The sequence below is a fragment of the Pristiophorus japonicus genome, chromosome 12, assembly GCF_044704955.1.
Source record: "Pristiophorus japonicus isolate sPriJap1 chromosome 12, sPriJap1.hap1, whole genome shotgun sequence".
NCBI classification, from domain to species: Eukaryota; Metazoa; Chordata; class Chondrichthyes; family Pristiophoridae; genus Pristiophorus; species Pristiophorus japonicus.
This window is the reverse complement of record NC_091988.1, coordinates 112,532,427-112,553,873: the sequence shown is the minus strand read 5'-3', so window position 1 is coordinate 112,553,873 and position 21,447 is coordinate 112,532,427. Positions and strand designations below refer to the sequence as shown.

Here is a 21,447-nt window from a genome sequence, read left to right as displayed (position 1 = left end):
TTCTCTGGCAGAATTGCCCAGAAAGGAAGGTACACTTTTCTCTTTATTTATTCCTGCATGTTTCCATTAGTTTTAAGAGTGGGGAAGTATGTGTGATTCAATTGGCCTCCTGAACTCCTTCCTGAGGATGAGTGTGTAACGGCACTTTTTAAGTGTTGCTCTCTCATCTTTGGGTGTAAAAACTGAATTTAGGACTTTGAGCCTGCACCTAACACCTGGCGGTAAAATCATCACTCAGGCGGTGACACGCCTCAAAAACGGCAGTACCCAATTTCGACCCATAAAGAGCCAACATTAAGAAATGTGGCTCCCAGTGGGGGAGACTCGCACAGTAACCGTGTGCACAGTGACTGTGAGCACACTGATCAAGTCTTCCTTTTTTTAGTAATGGTACAGGCTCCTCAACGGCAACTGCCCTCATAATTGTTCCCAAATAGGAGCAGGAATAGCCAATTTACACTGAACCTTGTCACTTCACAGAATGTTACGATGGAAATGGGACAACGTACAGAGGAGTTGTCAATAAAACTAGGAAGGGAATCCCATGCCAGAGATGGGACACCAATCATCCTCACATCCCACGGTATGTTACCTTCTCATGGTTAAAAACACTGAGAGCCAGTGATTTGGATTAGGGAATAATTTTGGGTGTCTCTTTATTACTGGGATTAGTGTTAATCTCAGGGTATGTGTATATTACTGGGATTATACTTGCCATAGAGGGAGTGCAACAAAGGTTCACCAGACTGATTCCTGGGATGGGGGGATTATCCTATGAAGAGAGATTGACTAGACTAGGACTATATTCTCTAGAGTTTAGAAGAATAAGGACATAAGAAATAGTAACAGGTGTCGGCCATTTGGCCCCTCGAGCCTGCTCCTCCATTCAATAAGATCAAGGCTGATCTGATATTGGCCTCAACTCTACTTCCTCGCTCCCCATAACCCTTGCCTCCCTTATCGTTCAAAAATCTGTCTATTTCCACCTTAAATATATTCAATGACCTAGCCTCCACAGCCCTCTGGGGCAGAAAATTCCACAGATTTACAACCCTCAGAGAGAAGAAATTTCTCCTCATCTCAGTTTTAAATGGATGACCCCTTATTCTGAAACTATGCCCCCTAGTTCTAGAATCCCCCATGAGGGGAAACATCCTCTCTGCATCTACCCTGTCAAGCCCCCTCAAAATTTTATACGTTTCAATAAGATCACTTCATTCTTCTAAACTCTAATGAGAATAGGCCCAACCTGCTCATGCTTTCTTCAAAAGACAACCCCCTCATCTCAGGAATCAATCTCATGAACCTGATCTGAACTGCCTCCAATCCCCCCTTAAATAAGGAGACCAAAACTATGCGCAGTACTCCAGGTGTGGTTTCACCAACGCCCTATACAGTTGTAGCAGAACTTCCCTACTTTTATATAGTTCATCCCCCTTGCAATAAAGGCCAATATTCCATTTGCCTTCCTAGTAACTTGCTGTACCTGCTTGCTAACTTTTTGTGTTTCATGCACAAGGACCCCCAGATCCCTCTGTACCGCAGCATTTTCTAATCTCTCCTTTTATTCTGCTTTTTTATTTTTCCTACCAAAGTGGATAACCTCACATTTTCCCACATTATTCTCCATCTGACAAATGTTTGCCCACTCACTTAGCCTGTCTATATCCCTTTGCAGATTCTTGGCGTCCTTCTCACAACTTGCTTTCCCACCCATCTTTGTATCATCAGCAAACTTGGCTACATTACACTCAGTCCCTTCATCCAAGTCATTAATATAGATTGTAAATAGTTGAGGCCACAGCACCGATCTCTTTGCCAACCTGAAAATGACCATTTATCCCGACACTCTGTTTTCTGTTAGTTAGCCAATCCTCTATCCATGCGAATATATTACCCCTAACCCCGTGAGCTCTTATCTTGTGCAGTAACCTTTTATGTGGCACCTTATCGAATGCCTTCTGGAAATCCAAATACACGACATCCAATGGTTCCCTTTATTCACCCTGCTCATTTTATCAAAGAAATCCAGCAAGTTTGTCAAACATGATTGCCCTTTCATAAAACCATGCTGACTCTGTTTGACTGTATTAGGATTTTCTAAATGTCCTGCTACCACTTCATAAGAACATAAAAAATAGGAACAGGAGTAGACCATACGGCCCCTTGAGCCTGCTCCGCCATTTAATAAGATCATGGCTGATCCGATCATAGACTCAGGTCCACTTCCCTGCCCACTCCCCATAACCCCTTTTTCCCTTATCGGTTAAGAAACCGTCTATCTCTGTCTTAAATTTATTCAATGACCAAGCTTCCACAGCTCTCTGAGGCAGCGAATTCCATAGATTTACAACCCTCTGAGAGAAGAAATTCCTCCTCATCTCAGTTTTAAATGGGTGGCCCCTTATTCTAAGATTATCCCATCTAATTCTAGTCTCCCCTATCAGTGGAAATACCCTCTCTACATCCACCTTGTCAAGCCCCCTCATAATCTTATACATTTTGATAAGATCACATCTCATTCTTCTGAATTCCAATGAGTAGAGGCCCAACCTACTCAACCTTTCCTCATATGTCAACCCCCTCAACTACGGAATCAACCTAGTGAACCTTCTCTGAACTACCTCCAAAGCAAGTATATCCTTTTGTAAATATGGAAACCAAAACTGTACATAGTATTCCAGTTGTGGCCTCACCAATACCCTATATAACTGTAGCAGGACTTCCCTGCTTTCATACTCCATCCCCTTGGCAATAAAGGCCTAGATTCCATTGGCCTTCCTCATCACTTGCTGTACCTGCATACTAACCTTTTGTGTTTGATGCACAAGTACCCCCAGGTCCCGCTGTTATGCAGCGCTTTGCAATTTTTCTCCATTGACATAATAACTTGCTCTTTGATTTTTTTTCTGCCAAAGTGCATAACCTCATACTATCCAACATTATAAATTTCATAGTCTATCTTCCTTTTCTTAATCCTTTTTTTTTGTCATTCTTTGCTGGCTTTTAAAAGCTTCCCAATCTTCTGTCCTCCCACTAGTTTTGGCCACTTTGTTTGCCCTTATTTAAATTGGATACCGTCCTGTATTTCGTTCGTTAGCCACGGATGGCTTTCTTTTCTTTTACATCTTCTCCTGCTTTTTAATCTCTCTCCTAGCTCCCTAAGCTCTGACTGCAGGACCTCATCCCTCTTTCTACCTATGTCATTGGTCCCGTTATGGACCACGACCTCTAGCTGTTCACCCTCTCCTCCGAGAATGCTCTGCAGCCGCTCAGTGATATCCTTGACCCTGGCACCAAGGAGGCAACATACCATCCTAAAGTCACGTCTGCGGCCGCAGAATGAGAGAAACATACAAAATTCTTACAGGGCTTGACAGGGTAGATGCAGGGAGGATGATTCCTCTGGCTGGGGAGTCTAGAACCAGGGGTCACAATGTCAGAATAAGTGATTGGCCATTTGGGACCGAGCTGAGGAGAAACCTCTTCATGCAGAGGGTGGTGAATCTTTGGAATTCTCTACCCCAAAGGGCTGTGGAAGCTCAGTCTTTGAGTATATTCAAGACCGAGATAGATGTTTAGATATTAAGGGAATCAAGGGATATGGGGTAATGCAGGAAAGTTGAGTTAGAAGATCAACCATAATCTTATTAAATGGCGGAGCAGGCTCGCGGGGCCGAATGGTCTACTCCTACTCCTATTTCTTATGTTCTTATTCCAGTTAATCGCAAGGTCTGTGAGCATTACAGATGCAGTGTCGAGAATCTGGAAACCTCGGGACCAAGGCCGTACCGGATTCTGGGCTTTTCCGGATTTTCAATCGTCGTTCTGATGTCACAAATCCAGAAATACCCTAGCCCAGGTTCGGGTATTTCTGGATTTCAGAACGTCACAAAGGTGAGGGGTGGGTCCCCACCGAGGAGATGTCCGGGCCGTCTGGCTCCGTCAATGGGTTGTTGGGCGGGGCCCCGTTGCGGAGGAGGTGTTCAGGCGGGCTGGAGAGGAAGAGTTGTTCGGGCCAGCCGACAAGGAGGCCCTGAGGTAAGGGCAGTGGCGGCGAGTGGATGCGAGGTTCGAGGTCAGGCAGTTGAGGGGCCTCGAGGTCGGCATGGTTGGCGGGTCCAGATTCCGGAACATTTTACAGATTCCGGACGACCCCGCCACCAATTGTCCCAGAGTCCGGATTCCGGAACTCCAGATTTTCAACGCTGCACCTGTACTTGTATTACAGTTAATCTCAGAGTCTGCATATTACATAAGAACATAAGAAATAGGAGCAGGAGTATATACGGCCCATCGAACCTGCTCCGTCATTCAAAAGATCGTGGCTGATCTGATCATGGACTCAGCTCCATTTCCCCGCCTGCTCCCCATAACCCTTTATCCCCTTATCGTTTAAGAAACTGTCTATTTCTGTCTTAAATTTATTCAATGTCCCAGATTCCTCAGCTGTCTGAGGCAACGAATTCCACAGATTTACAACCCTCTGAGAGAAGAAATTTCTCCTCATGTCAATTTTAAATGGACGGACCCTTATTCTAAGATCATGCCTTCTAGTTCTATTCTCTCCCATCAGTGGAAACATTCTCTCTGCATCCACCTTGTCAAGCCCCCTCATTATCTTATACGTTTCGATAAGATCACCTCTCATTCTTCTGAATTCCAATGAGTAGAGGCCCAACCTATTCAACCTTTCTTCATAAGTCAACCACCTCATCTGCAGAATCAACCTAGTGAACCTTCTCTGAACTGCCTCCAAAGCAAGTATATCCTTTTGTAAATATGGAAACCAAAATTGCACGCAGTATTCCAGGTGTGGCCTCACCAATACTCAGTATAGCTGTAGCAAGACTTCCCTGCTTTTATACTCCATCCCCTTTGCAATAAATGCCAAGATTCCATTGGCCGTCCTCATCACTTGCTGTACCTGCACACTATCCTTTTGTGTTTCATCCAAAGTACCCCCAGGTTCCGTTGTACTGCAGCACTTTGCAATCTTTCTCCATTTAAATAATATAACATTAACATAAAAGGTTACTGCACTAGATAAAAGTTCACGGGATCGGGGGTAATATATTAGCATGGATAGAGGATTGGCTAACTAACAGAAAACAGAGAGTCGGGATAAATGGTTCATTCCCTGATTGGCAACCAGTAACTAGTGGGGTGCCGTAGGGACCTCAACTATTTACAATCAATATTAACGATTTGGAAGAAGGGACTGAGTGTAACGTAGTCAAGTTTGCTGATGATACAAAGATGGGAAGAAAAGCAATATGTGAGGAGGGCACACACAATCTGCAAAAGGACATAGACAGGCTGAGTAAGTGGGCAAAAGTTTGCTCTTTGATTTTTTTCTGCCAAAGTGCATGACCTCACACTTTCCAACATTATACTCCATCTGCCAAATTTTTGCCCACTCACTTAGCCTGTCTATGTCCTTTTGCAGATTTTGTGTGTCCTCACACATTGCTTTTCTTCCCATCTTTGTATCGTCAACAAACTTGGCTAAGTTACACTCAGTCCCATCCTCCAAGTCTTTAATATAGATCGTAAATAGTTGAGGTCCCAGCACTGATCCCTACAGCACCCCACTAATTACTGGTTGCCAATCAGGGAATGAGCCATTTATCCCGACTCTCTGTTTTCTGTCAGTTAGCCAATCCTCTATCCATGCTAATCCCGTGAACTTTTATCTTGTGCAGTAACCTTTTATGTGGCACCTTGTCAAATGCCTTCTGGAAGTCTAAATACACCACATCCACTGGTTCCCCTTTATCCACTCTGTTCGTTACATCCTCAAAAATTTCCAGCAAATTTGTCAAACATGACTTCCCTTCATAAATCGATGCTGATTCTGCCTGACCGAATTTTGCTTTTCCAAATGTCCTGCTACTGCATCTTTAATAATGGACTCCAACATTTTCCCAACCACAGATGTTCGGCTAACTTTACAGTTTCCTGCTTTTTGTCTGCCTCCTTTTTTAAATAGGGACATTACAATTGCAGTTTTCCAATCTGCTGGGACCTCCCCAAAATCCAGGGAATTTTAGTAAATTACAACCAATGCATCCACAATCCCTGCCACTACTTCTCTTAAGACCCTAGGATGCAAGCCATCAAGTTCAGGGGATTTATCTGCCTTTAGTTCCATTATCTTACTGAGTACCACCTCCTTAGTGATTGTGATTGTGTTAAGTTCCTCCCCCTCTATAGCCCCTTGACTATCCACTGTTGGGATATTAGTGGGATTACAGTTACACTCAGAGTCTGTGTATATGACTGGGATTACAGTTACTTTCAGAGTCTGTGTATATGACTGGTTTAATGAAGATCTCAGGATCTGTGTATATGACTGGTTTAATGAAGATCTCAGGGTTACTGTATATTACTGGGAGGAATGTTTAGTTTGTGTCATGTACAGCTTGTGCCAATGCAATGACAGTTTCCTCGAAACCTTTCCCCACAGAGTCACTCCTCACAACTATCCTGAAGCTGGTCTTCTGAGAAACTATTGCCGAAACCCTGATGGTGACAGTCACGGACCCTGGTGTTACACCACCAATCCCAAAGTGCACTGGGATTATTGTGCTATCAGCACCTGCAGTAAGAGACCTATTGTTGGTACTCACAGGCTCAATGAGAATCAGAGATTCAAACATCAGTTCACAATACAGGGGTAGCTGTGACCACATGCTGTTCGCAATTATATATTGAAATGTATAAAATTATTGCCATTCACAATAATATAATTATTATCTATCAGGGCTTAGCAACAGAGTCGTAAAAGAAGTGGCTGCAGAGATAGTGGATGCGTTGGTTGTAACCTGCTGCAGTACAGAGGGACCTGGGGGTCCTTGTGCATGAAACACAAACCGTTAGTATGCAGGTACAGCAAGTAATCAGGAAGGCAAATGGAATGTTGGCCTTTAATACAAGGAGGGGATAGAGTATAAAAGCAGAGAAGTCCTGCTACAACTGTACAGGGTGAGGCCACACCTGGAGTACTACGTATAGTTTTGGTCTCCGTATTTAAGGAAGGATAGACTTGCATTGGAGGCTGTTCAGAGAAGGTTCACTCGGTTGATTCCGGAGATGAGGGGGTTGACTTATGAGGATAGGTTGAGGAGGTTGGGCCTCTACTCATTGGAGTTCAGAAGAATCAGAGGTGATCTTATCGAAACATATAAGATAATGAGGGGGCTCGACAAGATGGATGCAGAGAGGATATTTCCACTCATAGGGGAAACTAAAAATAGGGGCCATAGTCTCAGAATAAGGGGCCTCCCATTTAAAACTGAGATGAGGAGAAATTTCTTCTCTTAGAGAGTTGTAAATCTGTTGAAATCTCTACCCCAAAGAGCTGTGGAGGCTGGTTCTTTGAATATATTTAAGGCGGAGATACAGATTTTTGAGCGATAAGGGAGTAAAGGGTTATGGGGAGCAGGCGGGGAAGTGGAGTCCATGATCAGATCAGACATGATCTTATTGAATGGTGGAGTAGGCTCAAGGGACCAAATGGCCTACTCCTGCTTTTATTTCTGATGTTCTTACCAAAATTCCCTGGATTCTGGGCAGGTCCCAAAACTGAAAATACAATGCCCCTGTTTAAAAAAGGAGGCAGACAGAAAGCAGGAAACTATAGATCAGTTAGCTTAACATCTGTCGTTGGGAAAATGCTAGAGTCCATTATTAAGGAAGCTGTAGCAGGTAATTTGGAAAAGCATGATTCAGTCAAGCAGAGTCAGCATAGTTTTATGAAAGGGAAATCATGTTTGACAAATTTGCTGGAGTTCTTTGAGGATGTAATGAGCAGGGTGGATAAGGGGGAACCAGTGGATGTAGTGTATTTGGATTTCCAGAAGGCATTTGATAAGGTGCCACATAAATGGTTACTACACAAGATAAAAGTTCACGGGGTTGGGGATAATATATTAGCATGGATAGAGGATTGGCTAACTAACCGAAAACAGGGAGTCAGGATAAATGGGTCATTTTCCGGTTGGAAAACAATAACTAGTGGGATGCTGCAGGGATCAGTGCTGGGATCTCAACTATTTACAATCTATATTAATGACTTGGATGAAGGGACTGAGTGTAATGTAGCCAAGTTTGCTGATGATACAAAATGGGTGGGAAAGCAAGTTGTGAGGAGGACACAAAAAGTCTGCAAAGGGATATAGACAGGCTAAGTGAGTGGGCAAAACATTGGCAGATGGAGTATAATGTGAGAAAGTGTCAGAATTTCCATTTTGGCAGAAAAAATAAAATAGCAAATTATTATTTAAATGGAGAAAAATTACAAAATGCTGCAGTACAGAGGGACCTGGGGGTACTTGTGCATGAAACACAAAAAGTTAGTATGCAGGTACAGCAACTACTCAGTAAGGCAAATGGAATGTTGGCCTTTATTGCAAGGGGGATAGAGTATAAAAGCAGGGAAGTCCTGCTACAACTATACAGGGTATTGGTGAAGCCACACCTAGAATACTGCGTACAGTTTTGGTCTCCTTATTTAAGGAAGAATATACTTGCATTGGAGACAGTTCACCAGGTTGATTCCTGAGATGAGATGGTTGTTGATTAATGAAGAAAGGTTGAGTAGGTTGGGCCTATATTCATTGGAATTTAGAAGAAAGAGAGGTGATCTTATCGAAACATATAAGATTCTGAGGGGGCTCGACAAGGTCGATGCAGAGAGGATGTTTCCACTTGTGGGGCAATCTAGAACTAGGGGGCATAGATTCAGAATAAGAGGTTGCCCATTTAAAACTGAGATGAGGAGGAATTTCTTCTCTGAGGATTGTAAATCTGTGGAATTCTCTGCCCCAGAAAGCTGTGGAGGCTGGGTCATTGAATATATATTTAAGGTGGAGATAGACAGATTTTTGAGCGATAAGGGAGTGAAGGGTTATGGGAACGGGCAGAGAAGTGGAGCTGAGCCTATGATCAGATCAGCCATGAACTTTTGAATGGCGGAGCAGGCTTGAGGGGCCAAATGGCCTACTCCTGCTCCGTTTTCTTATGTTCTTATGTAACAAGTGCTTTCCCTCTGATGGTGACTCTTATGGATATAGAACTGCAAAACAAATTCCTCATTACAGAGAAAATGCATAGGGAAGAACAGAGAGACGGACAGAGAGAGAGCCAGGCAGAAAGAGAGCCAGACAGAGACAGAAGGAGAGAGAGCCAGACAGAGACAGAGATAGAGAGCCAGACAGACAGAGAGACTGCAGAGACAGCCAGAGAGAGAGAGAGAGTGAGACAACTAGAGAGAGAGAAAGAATGAGACAGCTGGAGAGAGAGAGAGAGAACGAGTGATAGCCAGCCAGAGAGAGAGAGTGAGATAGCTAGAGAGAGAGAGAGAGAACGAGAGACAGCCAGCCAGAGAGAGAGAGAGAGAGAGAGCGATAGAGCCAGCCAGAGAAAGAGAGCGCATGGGAAGATACAAACAGGAGTAGACCATTCAGCTCCTTGAATCTGTTCCACCATTCAATTAGATCATGGCTGATCTGTATCTAAATTCCATTTATTCACCTTGGTTTGGTAACCCTTAATACTCTTACTGAACAATAATCTTATCAATTTAAGGTTCAACATTTTCACATCACAGACAGAGTTAGTGTCACATTACAGAAAGAGTTAGTGACCACATTACAGTCAGAGTTAGTGACCACATTACAGACAGAGTTAATGACCACATTACAGACAGATTTAGTGTCACATTACAGAGAGAGTTAGTGTCACATTAAAGACAGAGTTAGTGACCACATTATAGTCAGAGTTAGTGACCACATTACAGACAGAGAGTTAGTGACCACATTACAGTCACAGAGTTAGTGACCACATTACAGACAGAGAGTCAGTGACCACATTACAGACAGAGTTAGTGACTATATTACAGTCAGAGTTAGTGACCACATTACAGTCAGAGTTACTGTCACATTACAGTCAGAGTTAGTGACCACATTACAGTCAGAGTTAGTGTCACATTACAGACAGAGTTAGTGACCACATTCCAGTCAGAGTTAGTGTCACATTGCAGACAGAGTTAGTGTCACATTACAGACAGAGTTAGTGTAACATTACAGACAGAGTTAGTGACCAGATTACAGACAGAGTTAGTGTCACATTACAGTCAGAGTTAGTGACCACATTACAGACAGATTTAGTGACCACATTACAGACAGAGAGTTAGTGTCACATTACAGAAAGAGTTCATGACCACATTACAGTCAGAGTTAGTGACCACATTACAGTCACAGCGTTAGGTGTCACATTACAGACAGAGAGTTAGTGACCACATTACAGTCAAAGAGTTAGTGACCACATTACAGACGGAGAGTCAGTGACCACATTACAGCCACAGAGTTAGTGACCACATTACAGACAGAGTTAGTGACTATATTACATTCAGAGTTAGTGACCACATTACAGTCACAGAGTTAGTGACCACATTACAGACAGAGAGTCAGTGACCACATTACAATCACATAGTTAGTGACCACATCACAGACAGAGTTAGTGACCACATTACAGACAGAGAGTTAGTGACCACATTACAGTCACAGAGTTAGTGACCACATTACAGTCAGAGTTACTGTCACATTACAGTCAGAGTTAGTGACCACATTATAGACAGAGAGTCAGTGACCACATTACAGTCAGAGTTAGTGACCACATTACAGTCAGAGTCAGTGACCACATTACAGACAGAGTTAGTGACCAGATTACAGACAGAGTTAGTGTCACATGACAAGAGTTAGTGACCATATTACAGTCAGAGTTAGTGTCACATTACAGACAGAGTTAGTGACCACATTACAGACAGAGTTAGTGTCACATTACAGACAGAGAGTTAGTGGCCACATTACAGTCACAGAGTTAGTGACCACATTACAGACAGAGAGTCAGTGACCACATTACAGACAGAGTTAGTGTCACATTATAGACAGAGTTAGTGACCACATTACAGACAGAATTAGTGACTACATTACAGTCAGAGTTAGTGACCACATTACAGTCAGAGTTAGTCTCACATTGCAGACAGAGTTAGTGACCACTTTACAGTCAGAGTTAGTGACCACATTACAGACAGAGTTAGTGACCACTTTACAGACAGAGTTAGCGTCACATTACAGTCAGAGTTAGTGACCACATTACAGACAGAGAGTCAGTGACCACATTACAGACAGAGTTAGTGACTATATTACAGTCAGAGTTAGTGACCACATTACAGTCAGAGTTACTGTCACATTACAGTCAGAGTTAGTGACCACATTACAGTCAGAGTTAGTGTCACATTACAGACAGAGTTAGTGACCACATTATAGACAGAGAGTTAGTGACCACATTCCAGTCAGAGTTAGTGTCACATTACAGTCAGAGTTAGTGACCAGATTACAGACAGAGTTAGTGTCACATTACAGTCAGAGTTAGTGACCACATTACAGACAGATTTAGTGACCACATTACAGACAGAGAGTTAGTGTCACATTACAGAAAGAGTTCATGACCACATTACAGTCAGAGTTAGTGACCACATTACAGTCACAGCGTTAGGTGTCACATTACAGACAGAGAGTTAGTGACCACATTACAGTCACAGAGTTAGTGACCACATTACAGACAGAGAGTCAGTGACCACATTACAATCACAGAGTTACTGTCACATTACAGTCAGAGTTAGTGTCACTTTACAGACAGAGTTAGCGTCACATTACAGTCAGAGTTAGTGACCACATTACAGACAGAGTTAGTGTCACATTACAGACATAGTTAGTGTCACATTACAGACAGAGTTAGTGACCAGATTACAGACAGAGTTAGTGTCACATGACAAGAGTTAGTGACCATATTACAGTCAGAGTTAGTGTCACATTACAGACAGAGTTAGTGACCACATTACAGACAGAGTTAGTGTCACATTACAGACAGAGAGTTAGTGGCCACATTACAGTCACAGAGTTAGTGACCACATTACAGACAGAGAGTCAGTGACCACATTACAATCATAGAGTTACTGTCACATTACAGTCAGAGTTAGTGACCACATTACAGTCAGAGTCAGTGACCACATTACAGACAGAGTTAGTGTCACATTATAGACAGAGTTAGTGACCACATTACAGACAGAATTAGTGACTACATTACAGTCAGAGTTAGTGACCACATTACAGTCAGAGTTAGTCTCACATTGCAGACAGAGTTAGTGACCACTTTACAGTCAGAGTTAGTGACCACATTACAGACAGAGTTAGTGACCACTTTACAGACAGAGTTAGCGTCACATTACAGTCAGAGTTAGTGACCACATTACAGACAGAGTTAGTGTCACATTACAGACAGAGTTAGTGTCACATTACAGACAGTTAGTGACCAGATTACAGACAGAGTTAGTGTCACATGACAACAGAGTTAGTGACCATATTACAGTCAGAGTTAGTGTCACATTATAGTCAGAGTTAGTGACCACATTACAGACAGATTTAGTGACCACATTACAGACAGAGAGTTAGGTGTCACATTACAGACAGAGAGTTAGTGACCACATTACAATCACAGAGTTAGTGACCACATTACAGACAGAGAGTCAGTGACCACATTACAATCACAGAGTTACTGTCACATTACAGTCAGAGTTAGTGTCACATTACAGACAGAGTTAGTGACCACTTTACAGTCAGAGTTAGTGACCACATTACAGACAGAGTTCGTGACCATATTACTGTCAGAGTTAGTGACCACATTTCAGACAGAGAGTCAGTGACCACATTACGGACAGAGTTTGTGTCACATTACAGACAGAGTTCGTGTCACATTACAGTCAGAGTTAGTGACCGTATTGCAGTCAGAGTTAGTGACCACATTACAGACAGAGAGTCAGTGACCACATTACAGCCACAGAGTTAGTGACCACATTACAGACAGAGTTAGTGACTATATTACATTCAGAGTTAGTGACCACATTACAGTCACAGAGTTAGTGACCACATTACAGACAGAGAGTCAGTGACCACATTACAATCACATAGTTAGTGACCACATCACAGACAGAGTTAGTGACCACATTACAGACAGAGAGTTAGTGACCACATTACAGTCACAGAGTTAGTGACCACATTACAGTCAGAGTTACTGTCACATTACAGTCAGAGTTAGTGACCACATTATAGACAGAGAGTCAGTGACCACATTACAGTCAGAGTTAGTGACCACATTACAGTCAGAGTCAGTGACCACATTACAGACAGAGTTAGTGACCAGATTACAGACAGAGTTAGTGTCACATGACAAGAGTTAGTGACCATATTACAGTCAGAGTTAGTGTCACATTACAGACAGAGTTAGTGACCACATTACAGACAGAGTTAGTGTCACATTACAGACAGAGAGTTAGTGGCCACATTACAGTCACAGAGTTAGTGACCACATTACAGACAGAGAGTCAGTGACCACATTACAGACAGAGTTAGTGTCACATTATAGACAGAGTTAGTGACCACATTACAGACAGAATTAGTGACTACATTACAGTCAGAGTTAGTGACCACATTACAGTCAGAGTTAGTCTCACATTGCAGACAGAGTTAGTGACCACTTTACAGTCAGAGTTAGTGACCACATTACAGACAGAGTTAGTGACCACTTTACAGACAGAGTTAGCGTCACATTACAGTCAGAGTTAGTGACCACATTACAGACAGAGAGTCAGTGACCACATTACAGACAGAGTTAGTGACTATATTACAGTCAGAGTTAGTGACCACATTACAGTCAGAGTTACTGTCACATTACAGTCAGAGTTAGTGACCACATTACAGTCAGAGTTAGTGTCACATTACAGACAGAGTTAGTGACCACATTATAGACAGAGAGTTAGTGACCACATTCCAGTCAGAGTTAGTGTCACATTACAGTCAGAGTTAGTGACCAGATTACAGATAGAGTTAGTGTCACATTACAGTCAGAGTTAGTGACCACATTACAGACAGATTTAGTGACCACATTACAGACAGAGAGTTAGTGTCACATTACAGAAAGAGTTCATGACCACATTACAGTCAGAGTTAGTGACCACATTACAGTCACAGCGTTAGGTGTCACATTACAGACAGAGAGTTAGTGACCACATTACAGTCACAGAGTTAGTGACCACATTACAGACAGAGAGTCAGTGACCACATTACAATCACAGAGTTACTGTCACATTACAGTCAGAGTTAGTGTCACTTTACAGACAGAGTTAGCGTCACATTACAGTCAGAGTTAGTGACCACATTACAGACAGAGTTAGTGTCACATTACAGACATAGTTAGTGTCACATTACAGACAGAGTTAGTGACCAGATTACAGACAGAGTTAGTGTCACATGACAAGAGTTAGTGACCATATTACAGTCAGAGTTAGTGTCACATTACAGACAGAGTTAGTGACCACATTACAGACAGAGTTAGTGTCACATTACAGACAGAGAGTTAGTGGCCACATTACAGTCACAGAGTTAGTGACCACATTACAGACAGAGAGTCAGTGACCACATTACAATCATAGAGTTACTGTCACATTACAGTCAGAGTTAGTGACCACATTACAGTCAGAGTCAGTGACCACATTACAGACAGAGTTAGTGTCACATTATAGACAGAGTTAGTGACCACATTACAGACAGAATTAGTGACTACATTACAGTCAGAGTTAGTGACCACATTACAGTCAGAGTTAGTCTCACATTGCAGACAGAGTTAGTGACCACTTTACAGTCAGAGTTAGTGACCACATTACAGACAGAGTTAGTGACCACTTTACAGACAGAGTTAGCGTCACATTACAGTCAGAGTTAGTGACCACATTACAGACAGAGTTAGTGTCACATTACAGACAGAGTTAGTGTCACATTACAGACAGTTAGTGACCAGATTACAGACAGAGTTAGTGTCACATGACAACAGAGTTAGTGACCATATTACAGTCAGAGTTAGTGTCACATTATAGTCAGAGTTAGTGACCACATTACAGACAGATTTAGTGACCACATTACAGACAGAGAGTTAGGTGTCACATTACAGACAGAGAGTTAGTGACCACATTACAATCACAGAGTTAGTGACCACATTACAGACAGAGAGTCAGTGACCACATTACAATCACAGAGTTACTGTCACATTACAGTCAGAGTTAGTGTCACATTACAGACAGAGTTAGTGACCACTTTACAGTCAGAGTTAGTGACCACATTACAGACAGAGTTCGTGACCATATTACTGTCAGAGTTAGTGACCACATTTCAGACAGAGAGTCAGTGACCACATTACGGACAGAGTTTGTGTCACATTACAGACAGAGTTCGTGTCACATTACAGTCAGAGTTAGTGACCGTATTGCAGTCAGAGTTAGTGACCACATTACAGACAGAGTTCGTGACCACATTACAGTCAGAGTTTGTGTCACATTACAGACAGAGTTAGTGTCACATTACAGACAAAGTTATTGACAACATTAAAGTCAGAGTTAGTGACCACATTACAGTCAGAGTTAGTGACCACATTACAGACAGAGTTAGTGTCACATTACAGACAGTTAGTGACCACATTACAGACAGAGTTCGTGTCACATTACAGTCAGAGTTAGTGACCATATTGCAGTCAGAGTCAGTGACCACATTACAGACAGAGTTAGTGTCACATTACAGACAGAGTTAGTGACCACATTACAGACAGAGTTAGTGTCACATTGCAGACAGAATTAATGAACTCATTACAGACAATGTTAATGACCACATTACAGACAGAGTTAGTGACCACATTACAGTCAGAGTTAATGTCACATTACAGACAAAGTTAGTGACCACATTACAGATAGAGTTAGTGATCACATTACAGACAGAATTAATGACCACATTACAGACAAAGTTAATGACCACATTACAGACAGAGTTAGTGTCACATCACAGACAGAGTTCGTGTCACATTACAGACATAGATTTAGGGGCCAAAATTGCTCACTGTCGAAAATGAGTCGCACCTACCGTCTTTGATGTGTTGCAGCCGGCCCAATGCATGGGGTGGCCAAACCAGAGAAGTTCCGCATTTGGTGCTTTTATTTGGAGCATGGAGTAAGTGGCATCGGGACATTGGGGCTGCCACTAGCGGGTCGGAAGTCGGGGCAGGGCATTGTGGCTGTCGCTAGCGGGCGGAAGTAGGGGCGGGGTGGAGTGACCGGCGCTGCAAGGCATCATCGCCGCACTGACGATGTCATCGTGCTGGCATGTCACAACATCCCTCCCCATCAGTTAAATGGGAGGGCCACTGTGAACTCTGCAGACACTTTAGTGGCACCAAGCTGGGTTTCGGTCGGGCCAGGCACCGAAGAGAGGTGCCAGGCTGCCTGTTGGCGGTTCGGCATAATCTGCGGCCATAATTGTCGGCCCGACCTGGCCGTCAGGTGATGAGAAATGAATAACATATTATCGCCGCAGCGCCCCTCGTTCCCCATTAAGGCGGGCGAGCTGCCAAGAGAGAGTGTATCAAGAGCAACAGTTGTCGGGGGCACCGGCCGGCCGGTGGCATGTCTGTTCCCATGGGGCAATTTCAGGAAGGGGTTGGCGCATGCACGCCGTGGTGGGAAAACAGGTGGAGCGGTCCCCTACACTGCTCCAAATCTGAGCAAGAGCAATTTCAAAATGACGGCCCCTCTGCGGAGACTAGGCGGCCATTCCGCACCGACCCGTGGCCGCTGCTTTCATGCGGCCAGAGGCGTTATAGAAAGGGGCAATTTTGGCCCCTTCGCGTCCACATTACAGACATAGAGTTGGTGTCTCACATTAGTGTCTCACATTACAGACATAGGGCTGCATTTTTGGCTTTAGCGATTTCGGGGCGTTAAAGTTTGTGCCATCATCTGCAAAATTCTGCTGAAAAAAAATAGGCTTCATGATCGGGTCGCAAAATCAGGCCTTCGCAAGGAAGTTTTTTGCAAACCAGCCGAAAATCGCGGCGCTAAAAAAGTTCCACATTTCGCGCATGCGCAAATGCGTTGAAATTTTCCCGGGTGCAGGCGGTAATTTAGGGCGCGGCGCTTTCCTTCACACATGCGCAGATGACCTGTCCCTCTACCAACACAGTTGGACGCAGCATGAGGGCAGGGCGTGCACGCCGACACTCTCCAGCAGTTGCTGAGGTCCTAGTGCGGGACATTGAGTGGAGATGGCCTGCACTCCATCTGCTTGGTGGAAGGAGGACCATGCCCAGCATCTTCAAGAGGATATGAAGCGAGATTGCCCAGGAGGTGTCAGAACTGGCACACAATGCCGCAAGAAGTTCAACGGCATCACGAGGGTCGTCAGGGTGAGTACCCACATTTATGTAGCCCTGCCATGGATGCAAGATCAGTGTCTCACACAATGTTAAGTCTTTGATGAAGTTATCGCTCTTCCCCCTCCCCTACTGCTAACCACACATCTGCTGTTTTGTGCTTACATATGACCAGCCAGAAACGTGCCAGCTTTCTTGTGAGCCATCAACATCTGGCCATGGGGGAGATGACGAGAGAGGGGAGGACAGTGTGTTCCCTGAGCATGAGACCCCATCAGTCGCACTGTGTGGTGACACAACATCGGGGACGCAGGCAACTTTAAGCGGTTTGAGGATTCTGAGGCTCCTGGCCCCAGGGGCCTACAGCAACGCCAAGCGGGAGGGCAAGCTCGGAGGCCAGCTCCCCGGAGGGTGAGTCGGCACAGTAGACCTGCTCAGGAACAGGCAGATGTGGACGTGGACTTGGTGGCTATGTCCTGGGAGAACACAGAAATGCACCGCGAGCTCATGGGTGCACCGGGTAGGGTCCCCCAGAGCGTAGACGCACTTGCTGTGAGTGTGGCGGAGGGCGCTTCATGCATTGCATGTGCATCTGAGGACTCCAGCGAGCCCATCCTTGGCCGCTCACAGAGGCAGATGGGCTCCAGCAGTGACAGTGGTGTTAGAGAGTGTGTGGCGCGTGCCATGGGTGAGGTTGCAGCAGCGATCGCATCCCAGGCACAAGCAACACTGCAGCTTGGTGATGTCATGTGGTCACTGACTGCTGCCATCCTTCCTGTCTTTCCCACTGTCCAACGGGGAAGTGATGGTGCCGAAGCAGGCCAGCAAGTTGTGGTGACACATCGTACTCCGGATGTTGAGGCCCAGCCCCGTGAGTGTCATTGGTTCCCAGGAAATGGAAGGTGCTGCCCTTCCTCAACATGACAGCGTTCTGGCTCCCACCACTAACTCCCCGACAATGCACATCACACAGTCCACACCCGAGCCATCAGAGACTGCTTCCGCTGCTGCTGAGGCGCAGCAGTCCGCAGCCGGGCATTCCAGGCCCAGAGCTGGTCCCGGGCGTCCTCCTAGGCCGTCTGTGTTGTCTGGCCCACCAACACAGCAGGCCTCAACCAGCCTTGCTGTAGGCACTGAGACCTCATTGAGGAGGAGCAGTAGGTGTGGGAGCGTAGAGGAGGCAAAGCTCAGGGCAAATCCGGTTGGGGTGTCGGACAACGTTGTGGTGATGCCCTGATTTTTCATTATGACACCTGTAAATAGTTAATGCACTTCATTGTTTTTGAGGAACGTGCAACAGAACGTTGGTAATTGTCACATTGCTGTTTGTGGAATTGCTTGTGCGCGGGTTGGCTGCTGCGTTTCCCACATTACAATAGTGATGAATGTAAAGTGCTTTGAGATGTCAGGCAAGTATTCTTATGTAGATAAACACACACTTAAAAAAAATATACACACATACATACACACACACACACACACACACACATACACACATATACATACATGGTCGCATTGAATGGTGGAACAGGCTTGAGGGGCTGAATGGCTTTCTGTTGCTGTGCTGTTATGACAGGGAGGCACCAGTAAATGGGGGGGGAAATAGGGGCGGGGCACCAGCTCACACTGCGATATGTGTGCGCACTAGGTCCGTGCAGCAGAGCTGGTCTCCAGTCATCTTGGTTAATCCTTGCCACTGGAACAAGACCTAGCTCTGTCAAGCCCGTGTGGTGGCTGGTGTGCAACGGCCACCCCACGTTAAAAAAAATGCACGCACAGGCATCTTCCACCACCTCAGTTGGAGTTCAGGACTGGTCCTTCACTGAAACATCTGCGAACTCATGTGGCAGCAAGTCATCCTTGTTTGAGTGACTGCCTATGATGATGATGAATTGTATGGTTTTCTTTTGGTGTGCGCGGTAGTGTTTGTTACTTTGTTGCAGTAAAATGTTACTTTGACCCTTTTCATTGGTGTCTTGTGTATTATTCCAACATCACTGGAGATGTGTCTTTATGGGGGCACATAGCGTGTCCAGTCCTCCATCCCTCAGTTTCCTCCATTTAAGAGAGCCGGTCCATTACGAGCTGGCAACGTGCGACGCTTGACCTGGCAGCATCTCCACGCTGCCTCCCCCGTGGATGGAGTGGCTAACCAATGGAGGCCTAGCTTGGCTACTCTTCATCATCCTCCTCCTCCTGAGGTGGGCTTGCAATCCCCACTGGCAATGCCTGGCCCCACATGGTGGCCAAGTTGTGCAGCACACCACAATGAATTCAGATACCTGTTGATGGAAGTATTGAAGGCTGCCTGCTGAACAGTCCAGGCATCGGAATCGCTGCTTGAGCGCCCCAATTGTCTGTTATAATGTTACGGGTGGCTGCATGGTTGTCATTGTAGCGCTGCTCCGCTTTTGTGGTGGGGTTGTGGGGGGTTGTCATGAGCAGCTAGCTGCAACGTTCCCTTGGTGGCTGAAACAATTGTGAGGCAGTGGTCTCATGCAAGATGAAAGCATCATGTGCACTCCCTGGATAGCGAGCATTGACTGCGAGGATGCACTGTATGTGGTCGCACACTAGCTGCACGTTTAGGGAGGGATATCCCTTTCGGTTTCTGAATACCTCTGCATTGTGGAATGGTGCTCACAAGGCCACGTGTGTGCAGTCAGTGGCTCCTTGAACCCTCGCAAGCCTGCAATTCTGCCAAACCTACATGCCCGCTCATTCTGGCTGTCCCTGCTCATTGGGAACTTTATGAAGTCCATTTTGTGGGCGTACAGAGCCTTTGTGATGTGGCGAATGCAGTGATGTGCAGCGTATTGAGAGATGCTGCATATGTTCCCTGCTGCTGGCTGGAAGGAACTGGAGGCATAGTATACCAGCGCCACAGTGACCTTCACTGCGACAGGCAGCTTAGTCTTGTTGGTGCTGCAAAGCTGCAGGTCTGCCTGTAGGAGATGGCATATCTCTGTCAGCACTTCATTTTGAAAGTGCAGCTTCTCACACATTGCTCCTCAGAGAGCTGGAGGTATGAGCGTTGGTGCCTGTAAACCCATGGGAGCCTTCCTCCCCAGACATCTTCGGCCTTTACTCATCCGTAGGCCGACATGGCCAAGAGCCCTTCTTCTATCCTGATGCTGCCTGGCAATAGCATGGAGCATGATACACTGGCGAACTAGTATTGCCCCCATTAAATTATTTCAATGAAGTTGTAAGGACACTGTAATGACAGATAAAACTACCGCTTTCAAGTCAGAACTGCACGCAATGTGCTGTGCGCAAACATTGCAGTTTATGTGACCTGTGATATAGGATTCTCCTCCCTCCATTTAAATACGGCGCAAATACCACCTGCTGCACCCTGGGACCGCCTGGTGTTTCAGGCGTCACTTGGGTCGGACGTATAATGTGGCGTTACAGCCTAATTTTGCAGCCGGGGCGCTAGTGGAGTGTTGCACACGATTGACATCATAATCTCATTGAACTAGAGAGCAGGGCGGTAAGTTTTTGCATCGCCGCAAACCCTGAGCCGAATTTACCGGCTGGCTAGTTAAAGCTGGCCGCCCACCGTTACGCCTTAACGGTTAATGCCTCCGAGGCGCTACCAGAGGCGCAAGGGAGCTGAAAGTCCAGCTCTTAGTGTTCTACGTTGCAGACACAGAGATAGTGTCCACATTACAGACATGAGCTGGGAAAGTGGGTGTGTGTGGAGACCTGATATTACGATTTTCTGCCCCGTTCCCCTCTGCTCTGCATCTGTTCCAGTTATTTTGTAGGCTATGGGGAGGGGAGAGGACCACCTTCCCGATAGTCCCACATCAGAGACACACAAGGACAGGAATCCTCAGCGTATGCATTTGCAGATAAATTTAAAGACACAAAACGACTGCTGATTTCCAGTTGCACTCTGTTATGTGCTCACTAATCTTCTGTTTCAATTACAGAAGGACATGCCAAGCCAAAAAGCATAGAGGATCCAGGTAAATATTTGGAATGCATGCTTTGTATTTCCATGGCTTTTTACAAATGGAATACTTATAGAAGGAGAAAGGGCCAGAGTTCAGGAGAGCAACAGCTGAACATACAGAGAGAAGCAGAGAAAAATTAGAATATGTCTCCATGGTTAAATTGGGTAGC

General features: G+C 45.0%; 1 protein-coding gene across 3 annotated transcripts in view; it reads left to right on the top strand.

The window, feature by feature from the left end:
• Positions 1-21,447, top strand: part of mst1 (macrophage stimulating 1) — a 127,267-nt gene that overhangs the window by 83,325 nt on the left and 22,495 nt on the right. For 2 of the 3 annotated variants that reach the window (XM_070895861.1, XM_070895863.1), the window contains exons 11-13: positions 481-583; positions 6,470-6,606; positions 21,255-21,290. In XM_070895861.1, the coding sequence (XP_070751962.1) occupies positions 481-583; positions 6,470-6,606; positions 21,255-21,290 (276 nt within the window). The remainder of the gene's footprint in view (positions 1-480; positions 584-6,469; positions 6,607-21,254; positions 21,291-21,447) is intronic. The other variant, XM_070895862.1, reaches the window with a different exon arrangement.